The 15,502-nt window shown below is 48.8% G+C and overlaps 1 protein-coding gene across 1 annotated transcript; it reads left to right on the top strand.

The window, feature by feature from the left end:
• The first annotated feature begins 1,175 nt into the window (after positions 1-1,175).
• KRT2 (keratin 2) lies at positions 1,176-8,421 on the top strand. Its single transcript, XM_060657522.3, has 9 exons — positions 1,176-2,038; positions 3,032-3,246; positions 3,593-3,653; positions 3,894-3,989; positions 4,661-4,825; positions 5,126-5,251; positions 6,062-6,282; positions 7,488-7,522; positions 7,617-8,421. The coding sequence occupies exons 1-9, from the start codon at positions 1,427-1,429 to the stop codon at positions 7,973-7,975; spliced, it is 1,890 nt and encodes a 629-aa protein (XP_060513505.1). The 5' UTR covers positions 1,176-1,426; the 3' UTR covers positions 7,976-8,421.
• Positions 8,422-15,502: the final 7,081 nt, after the last annotated feature.

Genomic DNA, 15,502 nt, shown 5'->3' with positions numbered 1-15,502 from the left:
TTTTACAACGGACAAATAGTTCTCTTTATAAATGAGGAAACTGAGGCTTGAGGATTATGAATCATCCAGCGTTACTTAACTAAAATACAATGAAACTGAGACTTAAACTCAAAACTTATGTTGGGACCTGGGAAATCCTAGTTCTGTGACTCATGGGGCTTATGTGGAATGCATCGTCTTAGCACAAGATAAGAGGAGATACCTTTGCTTCATACAAAACAATAGTGAATACCTTGTGTCCTGTCATAATCTTCAAAACACTTGGGGTGAATTCTCCATTTTCTAGCTAAGAGTACAGAGCCTCAACATTTAATTCAAAGTCACAGAGCCAGGAAATCACAAACTGGGACTCAAACCCAGATGGACGTTCGATTCCAGTACTCACAGTGCCCGGCCACACACGCCAAGGAAGGACTATGATTGAGTTTTGGAGTGGATGCTCTGTGCATTTGGTGGCTCGATGGGTTTTCTGATATTCATCCGTCCCTGGTGCTCATTGTGGAGTTGGACTTCCTGACCGGTTAGCAGAATCACCTGACGATATGTGATCACTGACTGGTTAAATCAAAATACACTTGGACCTTGGAGTTATGCAAGGCTTTTGATTGCAACCTTTTGTTGGGTGCCCAGAGTCAGACCCAGGAAAAGAGACACTTTCCATAAGCCCCTCAACTTCTGGGTTTTCATGTCTAAAGATGACAGAGTTGATGCCCATGAGGACTTCTGGTTACAGGAAAGAAAATTGTCCTCTCCTCAATGACTGGCTATTGTGCATTCCTGGTATGGCATGGGAAAGAGTCAAAACAACAACTCTTTTGACACACCCTTGGCTGACTTCTTTCTATGAGAGTATGTATACTTCTTCGTGTTACATTTGTACTCTACAAAAGCACTGGTTGAAACTCTTCCTGGAGCAGAGGGAAAAGCGAGGACTCGAAGGCTGCTATTGAGGGGCCCCTTCAGTCTCTAAATCTGTCACCTCTTTCATCAGCCTCACTGGGTGGCAAGCCTGCACAGGCCCAGTGGCATTTGCCCTCCCTTGGGTTGGTCCAGAGCAGGGAACAGCATTCTGCAGAAGGTCTCTTTTCAGATTGAGAAACCCACATCCTGATCTCCTCTTTTGATGATTTCACAAAAATCGAATTGCATGACAGATGCCCAGATAAACAGGAGAAGTTTGCAGTCGAAGCAAGTTTTGGGATGGAGCTAATTAGTAGATTTTTAATGGCTATTAGCTTGATAATCAGTAACCAGGCGTAGCTTCCAGGCAGACCAAACCCGTGCATCAGTCTGCCCACGCCCATGCACATCAATACCTCATTGGCAGGTATAAAAGGGGGCCCTGACAGTCTCCCAGTAGCAGAGCGGAGTCTTTAGCCTTAACTCGTCTGGGAACCTTCACTTTCCCTCACTGGGCTAAGGCATCATGAGTTGTCAGATCTCGTGCAAATCTCGAAGAGGAGGAGGAGGTGGAGGAAGATTCCGGGGCTTCAGCAGTGGCTCAGCCGTGGTCTCCGGTGGGAGCCGGAGATCGGCCACTAGCTTCTCCTGCTTGAGCCGCCATGGCGGTGGCGGAGGGGGCTTCGGTGGAGGCGGCTTTGGCAGTCGGAGCCTTGTTGGTCTTGGAGGCACCAAGAGCATCTCCATTAGTGTGGCTGGAGGAGGTGGAAGCTTCGGCTCTGGTGGTGGATTTGGTGGCAGAGGAGGTGGCTTTGGAGGCGGCAGCGGCTTTGGTGGCGGCAGTGGCTTTGGTGGAGGCAGCGGCTTTGGAGGCGGCGGCTTTGGAGGCGGCGGTTTCGGTGGAGGCGGCTTCGGCGGCGGCCGCTTTGGAGGTGGCGGTGGCTTTGGAGGTTTTGGGGGTCCTGGTGGCATGGGGCCTGGAGGATTCCCTGGTGGAGGCATCCACGAAGTCTCTGTCAACCAGAGCCTCCTGCAGCCTCTCAACGTGAAAGTTGACCCAGAGATCCAGAATGTGAAGTCTCGGGAGCGGGAGCAGATCAAAACTCTCAACAACAAATTTGCCTCTTTCATTGACAAGGTGAGTCATGAGAAGCTGGCTCTCTCTTGATGCTCAGGATGCCCTACTTCCACTTCTACCTGATGAGCCAATGGCACAGATTCATTTCTTCCAGGAGCCATTGGTGTAGTCAAACTAGCCTGGTGTATTTCCCAAATGGGCGACGTGCTGGCTTCATGGGCCACATCTTCTGAGACAGTCTGCAGTTAGGAATTATTTACATCTTTGGCTTTATGGCTTCAGCCCAAATAAGTAATATTTATGGAAAATTCTGAAAATCGTGGAAACACTGATAGAGGCAAGTAAAATGGACTGAGAAGTTCAGGCCACGTGCCAGCCGATTTTGGAAGGAATTGGTAAGATGTCTTCTGAGATAGTCTTTCCTTCCCGGAAAGCTATTAGTCCATTATGTTCTGGGAAGCTGCACCCGAAACATCTGTTTGGGGATGAAAGAGATTCCTGCCTTTAAGAGAAGCATTCTCAGTTTTGTGACCCAGAAAGTCTTTATTGGTGTCACTTTTGAGCATTACAGGGTTTTGCCCTATTTCAAGGCAGATGAACTTGCCTAAGAAATTTATGAGGCTTGTAAAAATCAGAGCGAGGAGCCCTGCCCTCCGGTGCTCTCACACTCAGCACCTTTAGGATCAGTGCCAGGGGATGCCTATTTTTGGTTTGCCCAGGACCTTATGGGACTTTTGCTGGAAATTCAACTAGGATGGGAGAGGGAAATGGCCTGGAGTCTTGGGAGCAGCCACAAACAAAACAGTGGGCGGTGAAGTAGGAAAAAGAGTTCTCTGCATGGAAAGTGCCAGCTATAACATTAGGAGTCTGTAGAACCTTCCAAGTGTGGAGGCAGGGAGCTCAAGCCGGATCCAGCATCCGGCTAGTGAGCACAAAGCTGTGGAGACTTCTCTAAGTCCCAAAGCAGGATCAGAACGGACTCCGGCAAGTGTGGCCCGCTGGGGGGGAAGGGTGATCCAGAGCTCATGTGCTCTCCTTCTGGTCACCCTGTAGGTGCGGTTCCTGGAGCAGCAGAACCAGGTACTGCAGACCAAATGGGAGCTGCTACAGCAAATAGACGTCAGCACCCGCACCACCAACCTGGAGCCCATCTTTCAAATGTACATTGCCAAACTGAAGAAATATGTGGATACGCTGTCTGCAGAGAGAACATCACAAGATTCAGAGCTGAACAACATACAGGATCTTGTTGAGGATTTTAAGAAGAAGTAGGTGGCAAACAGCGAATGGAGATCAATATTGATCATAGCTGTCCAGTCACCCCCCAGGAGGCCATGCCTCTCCCCACTGCATTTGTGGGGTCGATTCACGTGTCGATCATTTGTGAGGAAGACGTGTAGGGCTTTAGAGATCGTGGCTTTTCCCCCATGTTTGCAAGTTAATTTGTAGAAGAGCACCCTTATTTGGGACATCATAGTTACAAATTAGATCGTTAAAAGAGTGTTTAATATTCTCAGAGAATGGAGAATTCAGGGTGGGTCCAGTTGGAAAAAAGAAAGAAAAAAGTAAACAAGCTGGAACTAATCTAACAGCTGTATCCCCGGGTCCCCACAGGTACGAGGATGAAATCAACAAGCGCACAGCTGCTGAGAATGATTTTGTGACACTTAAAAAGGTGAGCCAGAGCATGTCATGGCTGGGTGGGAATGAGGGGGCTTCGGAAGCCCGCTGGGTCCAAGCAGACAGGCTGGAGAACAAATGAGCTCCCGTGGAGACAAGACTCACCTGAGGTGCCTGGGGATGTGGGAGAACAGTTAGCAGGGACTGGGTAGAAGAGAGGGTCAGAGAGAGGGAGTGGGGCCTGCACACTGAGCAGTGCATGAGTCTCACCAGAGGCCCCTCACATTTTCTGCAGGACGTGGACAATGTCTACATGACCAAGGTGGAGCTGCAGGCCAAGACAGATGTGCTGAATCAGGAGCTTGAGTTCATGAAATTCCTTTTTGATGCGGTAAGGAGGCTGCTCCTGGAGACACCCTGGCTTCCCACCCTTCCCACCAAGGAAGCCCTTCCCAATTTGTGAAAAGGTGGGATGAGTGGGGTCTGTGGACTGGCTGACTTCAACCTGCCATCATTGCAAGCCACTAAGGAGGTTTCGGTGATGTAGGCCTCGGAAGAGAGGAGCTTTCTCCTTTGATGTCACAAGAAGTAAGGCTCAGGAAACAGAGAACAACTTCTCTCACTCCATTCCTCAAGTGTCCAGCTCCCCTTAGGAAGAGATCTATCCTGTCCCCATCCCTACGTCTAATGTACTTCAGAGATCAAAATGCAGCAGACCTTCCCTCCCTGCCCAGGTGCACACATATCTTCTGAAACAGGAAGTAAAATTTAAGACATTTATCATCCACAGGCTTCCTTCTGGGGGCATCAAACTTATCAAAATTGCGTAAGTGATGAAAGCTATAAACTAGGAGGCTCACAAATGCCGACTCCCATAATTCTCTGGACACCCTCGGCAGAAGCCTGGGATTGGTGTTTATGTTTGCTTTAATCCCACCCAGTGTATCCCACCCAGCTTAGTCTGAGAACCCATATGTCCTCAACACCGGGGAGGGGAATGTCTCCTCACTGACTTTGGCTATGGGCAGGGAAGCCATGGCCAGACCTCCCCGTGTGTTGCAGGAGCTGTCCCAGATGCAGCAGAGTATCACCGACACCAGCGTTGTCTTGTCCATGGACAACAACCGCAGCCTGGACCTGGACAGCATCATCTCCGAGGTCCGTGCCCAGTATGAGGAGATCGCCCAGAAGAGCAAGGCAGAGGCCGAGGCCCTGTACCACAGCAAGGCAAGTGCAAGGAGAGCACAGAGAGCCTCAGCTCTGTCTAACAAGCTGGGCTTCACCCCGGCCGGAACGTGTCCCATGAGATTACTGGTGCTTTTGTCTAATGGAAGTTGGGCATCATTCCCAAGCAAGTGTCCATAGTGCCTCAACTGCCCTCAACTGACAATGGCACCAAGTCCTTGAGGGGACGTGAGACGGTCCCCCACCTCCCACAAATGCAGCTTGGTTGACCCAGCATGCATCAGACTTACCTTGGCTTGGGCCAAGCTTCCTCCACGCTGCCACTGCCTTCTTCCCGTACAGTACGAGGAGCTCCAGATTACTGCAGGGAAACACGGAGACAGCCTGAAGGAGGTCAAGATGGAGATCAGTGAGCTGAACCGCATGATCCAGAGGCTGCAAGGGGAGATCGCCCATGTGAAGAAGCAGGTGGGCGTGACACCCAAGGCTGTGTGGCTCTGGGGGTCAAGTGAGGCTCGGGTGGGTGGGAGGTTGTGTATGGGTGAGTGTGTGCGACTGCGTGTGTGTGAGAGAGAGGAGAAACTGAGGAATTCGAATCTAGCATATGTCGATCCCAACCACCTTGAGTGTAACAAAATTTAAGGCTTATCACAATTTTTACGGTGGTATAAGAGACATTCCAAAGTGAGGATTAGTGCAGGGAAAGAATTGTGCTACCTTTTGGATTGCTTCCATGAGCGGAAGGGAGTGATAATAAATAAGGCAAGAAGTCATCTGGCCGGTGGCAGGGGGGTGGGGGTGGCAGACAGAGCCTGCCCTCCATGCTTGGCACTGTCCTGAAACACCAGTGGCGGTGCGGTGGTGGGGCAGCAGCCGCGGCAGGAAGCTGGCTGGGGGATGGACGGTGGCTTGGGAGAGATAATGTGGGGCAGAGAATGGACTCCAGAGGCAGCAGGGGTTCTGTGAAGTTGTCCACATGGGATGTTTTCATTTGCGACTATAGACCGGGACAGTGCCTCTGGCCCTGTGCTGTGAGGTAAGGGTCATTATGGGCAACGCATCAGGGTCCAGTCAGAGGCAGCTGGAAGGCAATGCCCCAGAGATGGCAGCAAGTCTCAGCATCCTTGTTTGCGACTTGCATCAACTCCAGGGGGACCCAACACTTCCGGGGCCAGTGAGTCTGGCTTCTCACACCCTAAACACATCTGCTCCCCTCCCCCTCTGCCAGGCAGACTCAGCTCTCCAGACTAACAGAAACCTTTTCTCCTTCTCTCCCAGTGTAAGAGTGTGCAAGAAGCCATTGCGGATGCGGAGCAGAAAGGAGAGCATGCCCTCAAAGATGCTCAGGGCAAGCTCTCTGACCTTGAGGACGCCCTGCAGCAGGCCAAGGAGGACCTGGCCCGGCTGCTGAAGGACTACCAGGAGCTGATGAATGTGAAGCTGGCCCTGGACGTGGAGATCGCCACCTACCGCAAGCTGCTGGAGGGCGAGGAGTGCAGGTGGGGACACTTGGGAAGCAGGAGGGTCACGTGGTCCACCCTGCCCTCTCTCCTAGAACCGGGGCTGGAGGCAAAGGCAGGGAAAGCAGGGGTGGAGCAGGACCTCTGACAGGTGAGAGCTGATGTCACCACATTCCCCAAGCAGCCATTCAGGACCCAAAGCATTAACGTACAGTTGTAGATTTATCAATATGGCATGACTAACAAGTCAGATTAAATTACACCCAGTTAAGTGAAATTAAATCAAAGTAGATTAAGCAGTACATTAATCTTGGTCTTTTCTGAAAGAGAAACTAAAATGCTGTGAAATCACGTTGGTCCTAGAGAGTACGAGACATTGGTTTATGGGTCTGCTGGGTGGATGGCCTTGTCTGCCTCCACCTTGCGACCCAGAACAGGGGGATCACGTGTTGGACCATGCTGACTGGCTGACAGCTCCCCTGCAGCAGGTGCCAGACCTGGTTCTTTGCAGATTTCTGGAGTGACAGACTGAACCCTTTGCTAACCCGCCAAAGGGAACTTTTCTTCCTCTGTTTGACGACGCTGTCTGAGCCCTCTGTCAGTGTCACCAGCATCCCCAGTGGCTTTATTTGGCTGAAGCAGCTGGAAGGGGACAAGCTACCCCAGGCCAGCAGCAAGCCAGTATGATGGGGAAGGAGCCGCTTTGCTCAGGGTGTTGCTCTGGACTCGTCTTTCAGGCCATGCCCTGCAAGAAGAAGTGGGACAGATTTCAGACGAAGCAGAGGAGGGCGGGGCAGGAGGGGAGAATAGGGAGTCTGTACAGGGTTACAGTTCTTTCCCAGTTGAATGTTCACAGTGCAGCCTTGTTTCAAAATTTCTAGCGTGGTTGGGATTCAGAATAGCGGACTCCCTCAGATGGATTTAAATACAAACACGGGTTGCAAATCAGAAGGGAATTTGCTTTCTTTAAAAAAATTCTTTTTTAATATTTATTTTTGAGACACACACACACACACGCACACACACACACACACACAGAGCGTGAGTGAGGGAGAGGCAGAGAGAGACGGAGACACAGAATCAGAAGCGGGCTCCAGTCTCCGAGCTGTTAGCACAGAGCCCGACACGGGGCTCGAACTCACGAACCATGAGATCATGACCTGAGCCGAAGTCGGACGCTTCATGGACTGAGCCACCCAGAACCCAAGGGCTCTGCCATAAGCTATTTTCTCTCTTTCCGACAGGATGTCTGGAGACCTCAGTAGCAACGTGACTGTGTGTAAGTAGTGGGGGTGTTCCTGCCCTGTGGGTGGTGTGTCGGGAGGATGCTGAGGCATTCAGACTCTCCACGGGGATGCCATCTCTCCCCACAGCTGTGACAAGCAGCACCGTGTCTTCGAGCATGACATCTAAGGCCGGCTTTGGCTCTGGAGGCAGAGGATCCGGTTCTAGAGGAGGAGGATACAGCTCTGGAAGTGGCAGTTACAGCTCTGGAGGCAGAGGATCAAGCTCCCGAGGGGGCATTGGAGGGGGCTATGGCTCTGGAGGGGGCTCCAGAGGCGGATCCAGCTCTGGAGGGGGCTATGGCTCTGGAGGGGGCTCCAGAGGCGGATCTAGCTCTGGAGGGGGCTATGGCTCTGGAGGCGGCTCCAGAGGGGGCTCCGGCTCTGAAAAGGGTGGTTCTGGCTCAGGTGAAGGTTACAGTTCCAGCGTGACCTTCTCTTTTAGATAAAGATGGAGTCCTACTGTCGATTCTGCTGCTTTAGAATGTAGAAGCCTGTCTCTGTACATCCCATTGGCAGCAAATCAAACCTTGTCCTCCACCCCTGATGACATTTTGGAGGAAAGGGTTGCTCACATAGGTTTTTGAAATATCTTCTCTCCGAACCAGTTGATTGGAGCCAGTGACACCCTCTGCCCCCTGCCCCCCCCCCCCCCCCCCCCCCGGAAGAAGCTGCATCGCCCAGGCTTGTACTTCCAGCCATGCCCCCCTGCCTGGCCCCTCCTTGCATTGCCCCTCTGGTGGTCCTCCTCCTGAGGACTACTCTGTTGAGAGCTCCATCTCAAAGCCTGCGTCTTTCTCGTGGGCCTGCCCCCCAGGGAAACATGTTTCTGTGTATATAGCCCGCCTTGTTGGCTTTGCATCTAAAGTGCTGTGGTCTTGGTGTCTGCACAATAAACTTCGTCAGCAATTTATAACATGTGATGTGCATTTAATGTCAAGCCTTGGCAGAAATGGGCAGTCAGGAGCTGTAATTACTCATTGCTGTCTAATTTAAGACACCAGAAAAGGGAGAGATTGGGAAATATATAAAAGCGAAGCTTCCTGGGGCAGGGACATATGGCCCTGAGGCAGTGTGGCTGGGAGAAGCCAAGGGCAGTGTATTTTCTTTTTTTTCTGGAAGTCTTGAAGAACAGAGACTGGAGGGGCTAGCCCTGGAGTCAGGGTGTGGATGTGATGTTCTTAGAAAAGTATTTGTGAGATCTGGGGACTGGGATATTGCCAGGAGGGTGACAGGGGGATTTGTGGAAAATTCTCTTCCCCAGCAAAAGCCACTCTTCTTAAAAGCATTTTCCCACAGATGCCACCCCACCCTCCACCTTCTGACAAGAGTTCTGAGCTGATGTCCCTGCTCCTCAGGACAAATCAGCTGGCCCCCCTGAGTTCCAGCCAGGCTGTCTGCAGCTCTAAGCTTCCAAGGCAGAATTAGTATTTTCTTAGCTCAACCTAGGTCACTGGGTGCTCTACGTACCCAGTACCCAAACCTAAGTACCCAGTGGGAGTTCTCAACAAAGGCTGAAGGAGAGGACCTGGGGAAGTCTCTGGAGGACTATAAAGTGATCTCCAAAACAAAAAACTGCTTTTTTTCACAGAACATTTCTCCACTACCACCAGAGAAGTTCTCCAACGCATTCAGCAGATAATGGGCCCTTTTGTCCCCCCTTCCCCCCTGCCCCCAACCATGCAATAGCCCTCTGGGAGCCCCTCCCTCTGGACACCCCAATCAGGGCAGCCTTCTCCTGTGGTCATGGAGACGATTTCAGCCTCTTCCCCACAAAGGCCTTGTCATCTGACTGCAGCTTCCTGGTAACTCAGGAAGGGCTGGGCTCTTGGGGTTGGTAATAGACTAGTTGCCACATGGGAGTTGGTGTCTTTGATTGGGTCAGGTCGAGATATATGTGTGGGTATTCAGATGTAGCCGATGTGTCTTAAAATAACTCAAATAAAAAAAAAATCCTGGGGGAATTCTTTTCTCTCTCATTTTACTTTAGTTCCAAAACCTTGGTGAGGCCTTGGTTGAGTCTGTGAGACTCTTCCACATCCCTAGAGGCTGTCGAGATGGCTTTGAACAATGTAGGGGAGGCATTAATAGAGAATAGATGTTTTTTACTGATCCCAGACCAGCTGGCCCCAGGTTTGAGGGTACGAGACAGGAAGAGGTCTGAAGGCTGAAGGGGGCAAGGTGATAATACATGAGGATGGCCAGTCAGGGCTGATGTGCTGCTCAGAGATGGACCCTGAGAGCTCCCGGAGCTTGGTTAGGTGGGAGAGGTCTGTGGAGGTGAGGGTGCCTACTAGGAAGGAGAAATGTGGGGGCCTGGCTGTTTTAGGGTATATTTACTATGCAGGCATGAACAAGGCCCTAAACAGGGTCTAGTGTCCCACACATTTAGGGCTGTGATTCTGAATCCTCAGTTTAGGGAAGGAAACAGATAAAGTCCAGGGCGGGCATAGAAACTTGGCCTCTGCTTCCCAGTTCATGTATTGTTTCAAGGCTTTGGGAATGGTGAGCTGTTCTGATAACTTTCTGAGGGGAAAGAAGGTGAAGCAGGTAAGGTGACAGCTTTTATTCCCAGCTACCTTAATTGCTCAGATTATCGGTGCTGTGAGTTTCCAGCCCCTTCTATGGTTCACCCTCCTTGCTTCTACTCTACCTGAGATGTAGCCCTTCTTTTCAGATCCACGCAAACACAGGTTACTTTCATGTTGGACTCCAATAGCAAAATGAGCTGTGTAGATGAGCTCAGGGGGACACAGGCCTGAAGCCTGAACGAAGTCTGGCTCTAAGCAGGTAATGGAATGAGTGACCAGCTTTGGGGAACAGATTCTCCTTTCCTCCTAAGTGTCACAGGAGGAGAGAATCTAAGAGAGTTTAGTATCTAGGAGAGTCTAGAATCTGGGTCACACCCCTCCTACCAGGGCCTCTGCCCGTCTTCCACCAGGTCTGGTAGCTGACTTACCAGGTCCTGGGCTACAAAAGGGAGATGGGCACAGGCAGAAGGGTTTTACAACCTCTATTTCCATAGGGAACTGGGCTAAATATTTACATCCTGATGATGTGGCAGACAATTTAGGACACCTTCCCGCCTGTGGTTCCCTCCTTTTCTCTACCTGTGAGTCCTCATATGAATTCAGATGAACTTCTTTCCTCCTTTTACCCCTTTACCACACTCCTTCTTCCCTGTCCATTCAAATGACAGTGCTTGGACAGCTCAACACCTCCAGAAAACCCACCTGAGCGGGACATTCATGCTCCTACTTGCTGTGAGGAGGGGAAGGCCTTTGACTAGAAGTTGGGAGACTTTAATGCTGAACTTCACCTTGGGGGGAATTGCTATGCTGTATCAGACTGGTCATTTCTCCTTCCAAGGAGATAGAATGAGATGATCTCTGCATATCTCTCCAGCTCAGTATAAAAGAGCCCCATCTGTGCTGTTGAGTTGGCCTCCCACTAGGCTGGGAGGAAATAAGACTGGAGCTTGGAAGGCAAAGGGCTATTATACTCCCAGGTCTCAGAGGCAGGGTCACTGCAGACCACATAGGGGCACAGGGGAAGTCACCAATGTCAGTCAGGAAGCAGAAAGGAGGGCAAAATCAAGGCCATGGGATCGCAGTTTCCATGGGCAAGGCAAGGCAGGGCAGGGCAGATGAAACCGTTTAGGACTGGCTAATTTGAATGACTCCGTGGGCTTTGGGGCATAGTGGTGGTCTCTAGCTCCCTGGTATCTGGCCCTGGGATGATTTAGGGCAAAGGAAATGTTGGTTCTGGGGTGGGAGAGATTGATAAGGATGTAGTAGAGGCTAAGGACTCAGGATTGGTTGGTTTGCATATGAAAGACTTGTTCTGAGCCAAGCCCAGGAAAACAGGCTCTCCTCAGCCTGAAGATGTTGAAACATAATACAACACAGAAAATAAACCACATGATTAATACATCTTCTTCAGTTTTCCTCAGCAAAGATTTGTAGTTTTCAGGGTATGGGTCTTATACATATTGTGTTACATTTATCCCCAAGTATTTCATGTTTTTATGCTGTTGCAGATGACATTTAAACTTTTAAATTTATTATTTGTTGCTAGTATACAGAAATACAATAAAAAATATATTGACCCTGACTTTGCTAAATTCATATATTAGTTCTAGTGGCTTTTTTGTAGATTCCTTAAGATTTTAGATGTACACAGTTACGTTGTCTATGAATAAAGATTTTGTCTCCTCTTTTTCAGACTGTTTGGTATTATTTCTTTTTCTTGCTTCATTGAGATGGCTGGAACCTTTGGTACAACAGTATAATGTTGAATAGAGTAGCAAAGTGGACATTTTTACCTTGTTCCCGATCTTATAGGGAAGCATTTGTGTGTTCACCATTATCTATAATATTAAATGTGGGTTTTTTTTTAAATCTTGAATGAGAGTTGAATTTTGTCTAGTGCTTTTTTGAAATTTTTCAAATGATCATACAATTTTTCTTCCTTTTTCTTCATACAGTGAATTATACTGCTTGATTTTCAGATTTTTCTTTTTTAATTTTTTAGAGTTTTTTTTAAATGTTTATTTATTTTTGAGAGTGTGAGCAGGGGAGGAACAGAGAGAGGGAGACAGAACCTGAAGCAGGCTCCAGGCTCTGAGCTGTCAGCACAGAGCCCGACACAGGGCTGGAACCCACAGACCATGAGATCAGACCTGAGCTGAAGTTGGATGCTTAACCGACTGAGCCATCCAGGTGCCTGATTTTCAGATGTTAAACCAATCTTGTGTTCCTGGAATTAACTCCCCTTGGTTATGCTATGTTAACCTTTTTTATATACTACTGGATTCGGTTTGCCGGATTGCTGAGTATTTTTGCATCCGTGTCGCAGGAGGGGTGTCTAATTTTCATAGTATGCTCTAAGGGCTAGTAGTGACCCTGTGACAGGAGAGAGTGAAAGGGTGTAAAGAGGGTTAACTTTTACTCTGTACTTTATACTTTGTCCCATTGTTTGAGTTTTTGCTCAAAGCATACATTTCTTTCATAATTAAAAAAAAGCCAAGAAGATCTACTTTTTCTCCAAATATCCATCGCAGTAGAGCATGAGGAACATGCAGGATTCTGTGCAGGGTCTGAAGGGAGACGAAGCCAGTAGCCGCAGGGAAAGGGCTGGACCAGGGATGGGATTTCAGCCTGGGAGGCCCAGAGGAGGGCGCTTTAAGGTGCATGGGGAGAGGCTGGGAGAAGAAGAGAGTTTGGGCACCCACTGCAGTTGGCTCCTTCTTTGACTATTTTGACTAGAAACCTCCTGAGGGCTGGGAGGGCACTTTCTCCAGCTCATGACCTTCCACAGAGATCTATCCAGGGTCAAATGGACCTGGAGTGCTCAAGAACTTCCTTTAGAATCCCGGCCTTGTCTGTGAAGGAAGAAGACAAAACAGAAGGCGTTGCACAATCATGTTCTGCCTCTGCCTGGGAAACCCGGTCCCTCCACTGCAGACCCCCTCGTTTCCAGTTCTCACGTCCAGTGGGCCTGGGCTGGGCTGGTGGTCAAAATGCACCACCTCCCAGCAGGGCTCCCAATCCTCGCCTCCTCGCATTTTATGGGTTCAATATCTGAATCAGTTTGACATGTACATATTTAGTTCTGCAATCAGTCAGCCTTGGTCAAATCCTGCCTTTGCCTCTTAAATAGTTGTATTATTTGGCAAACCCCTTAATCTTTTGAACCTTAGTTTCTACTTATAAAAATTGAAGATAATGGTACTATCTACCATAGAGCTCTGCTGTGAAGCTTAAATGAAATTATCTTTGTAAAGCGCTTACCACCCTCTGGAGCACAATAATCAGGCAGTAAGTGTTGGGGTGCTGCTATTATTGCTGCTGGAGAAACATGTGGGCGTAACATTTATCTTAACAATTTTTTTAATGTCTATTCATTTTTGAGAAACAGAGAGAGTGCGAGCAGGGGAGGAGCAGAGAGAGGGAGACAGAATCTGAAGCAGGCTCCAGGCTCTGAGCTGCCAGCACAGAGCCCAACGTGAGGCTCGAACACATGAGCCATGAGATCATGACCTGACAACCAACTGAGCCACCCTGGTGCCCCATCCATTCTCTTGAATGGGTTATGTAACACCTTAGTTAAGTAGCAAGGACAGATGTTATTATCACCCCATTTGGGCAGGTGACAAAACAGAAGCCGAAAAGCCCACAGACAGGACGCTGGGAAGTAATGGGAGTGGAATAAAGAACCGGAGGTATAGATCTTACATCCCACATCACTTCCATCATACCTCACTCTGTTTTCCTCCTTTGCCTGGATCTCCTCCCGGTGATCAGATTAGGGTTGTTTGTACAATGGGTGGGGCCTGGCCGAGCAAGGAGGGTACAGGGTTAGAGGGTGGGGGAGACATCTCAGCTTCTCAGTCTGGGTCTGGAGAGGAAGCCAACTGGGAGAGATCACTGAGCCCTGCCTGTGCATGTGTGAATGCTCACGTGTGCTAGGTGCCTGCTGTCACACCTGCAGATTCAGGGGGGAGAGGGGAATTAAGGGCCTGAGATGGGGCCGCTGGTCAGTGTGGTAACCTGCATTTTCCTGGCCTGGGTGACAGGTAGTAAGAGGAGCCTGAGTCCACATATGCCCTTGGGTGGCTGCCCTCATAATTACGGGGTGACCAAAAGAAGAGACCAGTGTCCTTGGCCTGCCTGAGCATTTGCTAAAGGAAGGGCTGTTTCATTTCCCGGCAGAGGGGTTTGGAACATCACGGCGCTTGATACTTTGTATTACAAAAATAACACCTGCTCATTATTTCAAACTTAGAAATGTAAAAGGTGAAAGAAATTTTAAACCAGCCATTACATGAAATAACTATTGTTGAGACTTTGAAATATAGGTATAATATTTTGAACATATTTTTCTAAAGTATTTAACTTTAGGGGTGCCTGGGTGGCTCAATTGGTTAAGCGTCTGTCTGACTTTGGCTCAGGTCATGATCTCACGGTTCATGGGTTCGAGTCCCGTGTCAGGCTCTGTGCTGATGGCTCGGAGCCTGGGGCCTGCTTTGGATTCTGTGTATCTCTGTCTGTCTCTCCTCTACTCACACACTCTCTCTCAAAAATAAATGAAGGAACATTAAAAAAATAATAAATGTATTTAGCTTTAGTTAGTTAAAAAAAAAAAAAATATATATATATATATAGCTGCTCTCAGACTCTATCTCCAATCTTATTCCAGGTCTAATTCCAAGATTATTCAATCTTGATTGCCCCTTTTCTCAGTTAACAATAAAACAGAAAAAAAATATTCTTTTGCATAAAACTTGTAACCATCATTTAAATTATCTAAATAATATTCCATTTATGGATGCAGTTTATTTAACTACTTTCTATTCTGTTTTGGACACATCTGTTTTGGGAACACACACACACACACACACACACATCTGGCCGGGTGGGTGGAGAAGCAGAAGTTATTCCCACCAATTATCGAAAACTCCATTGAATAGGTCTCTCTGAATCACCATTCTTTCCAGATCAGTTTCTAATTCAGTGTCACTGTCTAAAGCCTCTAGAAGATGTACCTTGAGCTTCAATACCACTCTTCTAAAAACTAAAAAGGTTGAAACACAATGGTCTAAGAAAACACCTTATCTGAGAGCTTTTTGGATGTAATCATACACTCCTTGTATTGCATAGGTCAACAGATAGCTGATACATAAATAATAAGAAACCCCTGCTCACTAAGCGATAATTATCTGACATACTGTCCCCAAGTAGAGGGTATCGGTTTTTTTCTTGTCACTTTCACCTTCAGGGGAACCAAATTGAAGAACTTTTCCTTGGCCAGCTGGCAACTCGAAGAGATATATGAGGGGATCCCTCTGCACCCTAGTGGAGAAACATTGAGGCAGCCTCTTCCCGCCTCTTCAGCGCCACTCACGTCCCTTGCGTCACCATGAGCTGGCAGGTCTATGCCTTGAAGTGTCAGAGCAGGAGCTTTGGCAGAGGCTT

The sequence above is a fragment of the Panthera onca genome, chromosome B4 (genome assembly GCF_046562875.1).
Source record: "Panthera onca isolate mPanOnc1 chromosome B4, mPanOnc1 haplotype 2, whole genome shotgun sequence".
Taxonomy (NCBI): domain Eukaryota; kingdom Metazoa; phylum Chordata; class Mammalia; order Carnivora; family Felidae; genus Panthera; species Panthera onca.
The sequence above is the reverse complement of the archived record's forward strand: the minus strand, read 5'-3'. Positions and strand labels throughout refer to the sequence as shown.

Excerpts from the sequence above, each read along its gene's own strand:
- KRT2 (XM_060657522.3), top strand. The coding sequence starts at position 1,427 with ATGAGTTGTCAGATCTCGTGCAAATCTCGAAGAGGAGGAGGAGGTGGA. Across the intron at positions 3,247-3,592 it reads GTTGAGGATTTTAAGAAGAA|GTACGAGGATGAAATCAACA; the intron begins GTAGGTGGCAAA and ends GGGTCCCCACAG. Across the intron at positions 3,990-4,660 it reads TGAAATTCCTTTTTGATGCG|GAGCTGTCCCAGATGCAGCA; the intron begins GTAAGGAGGCTG and ends CGTGTGTTGCAG.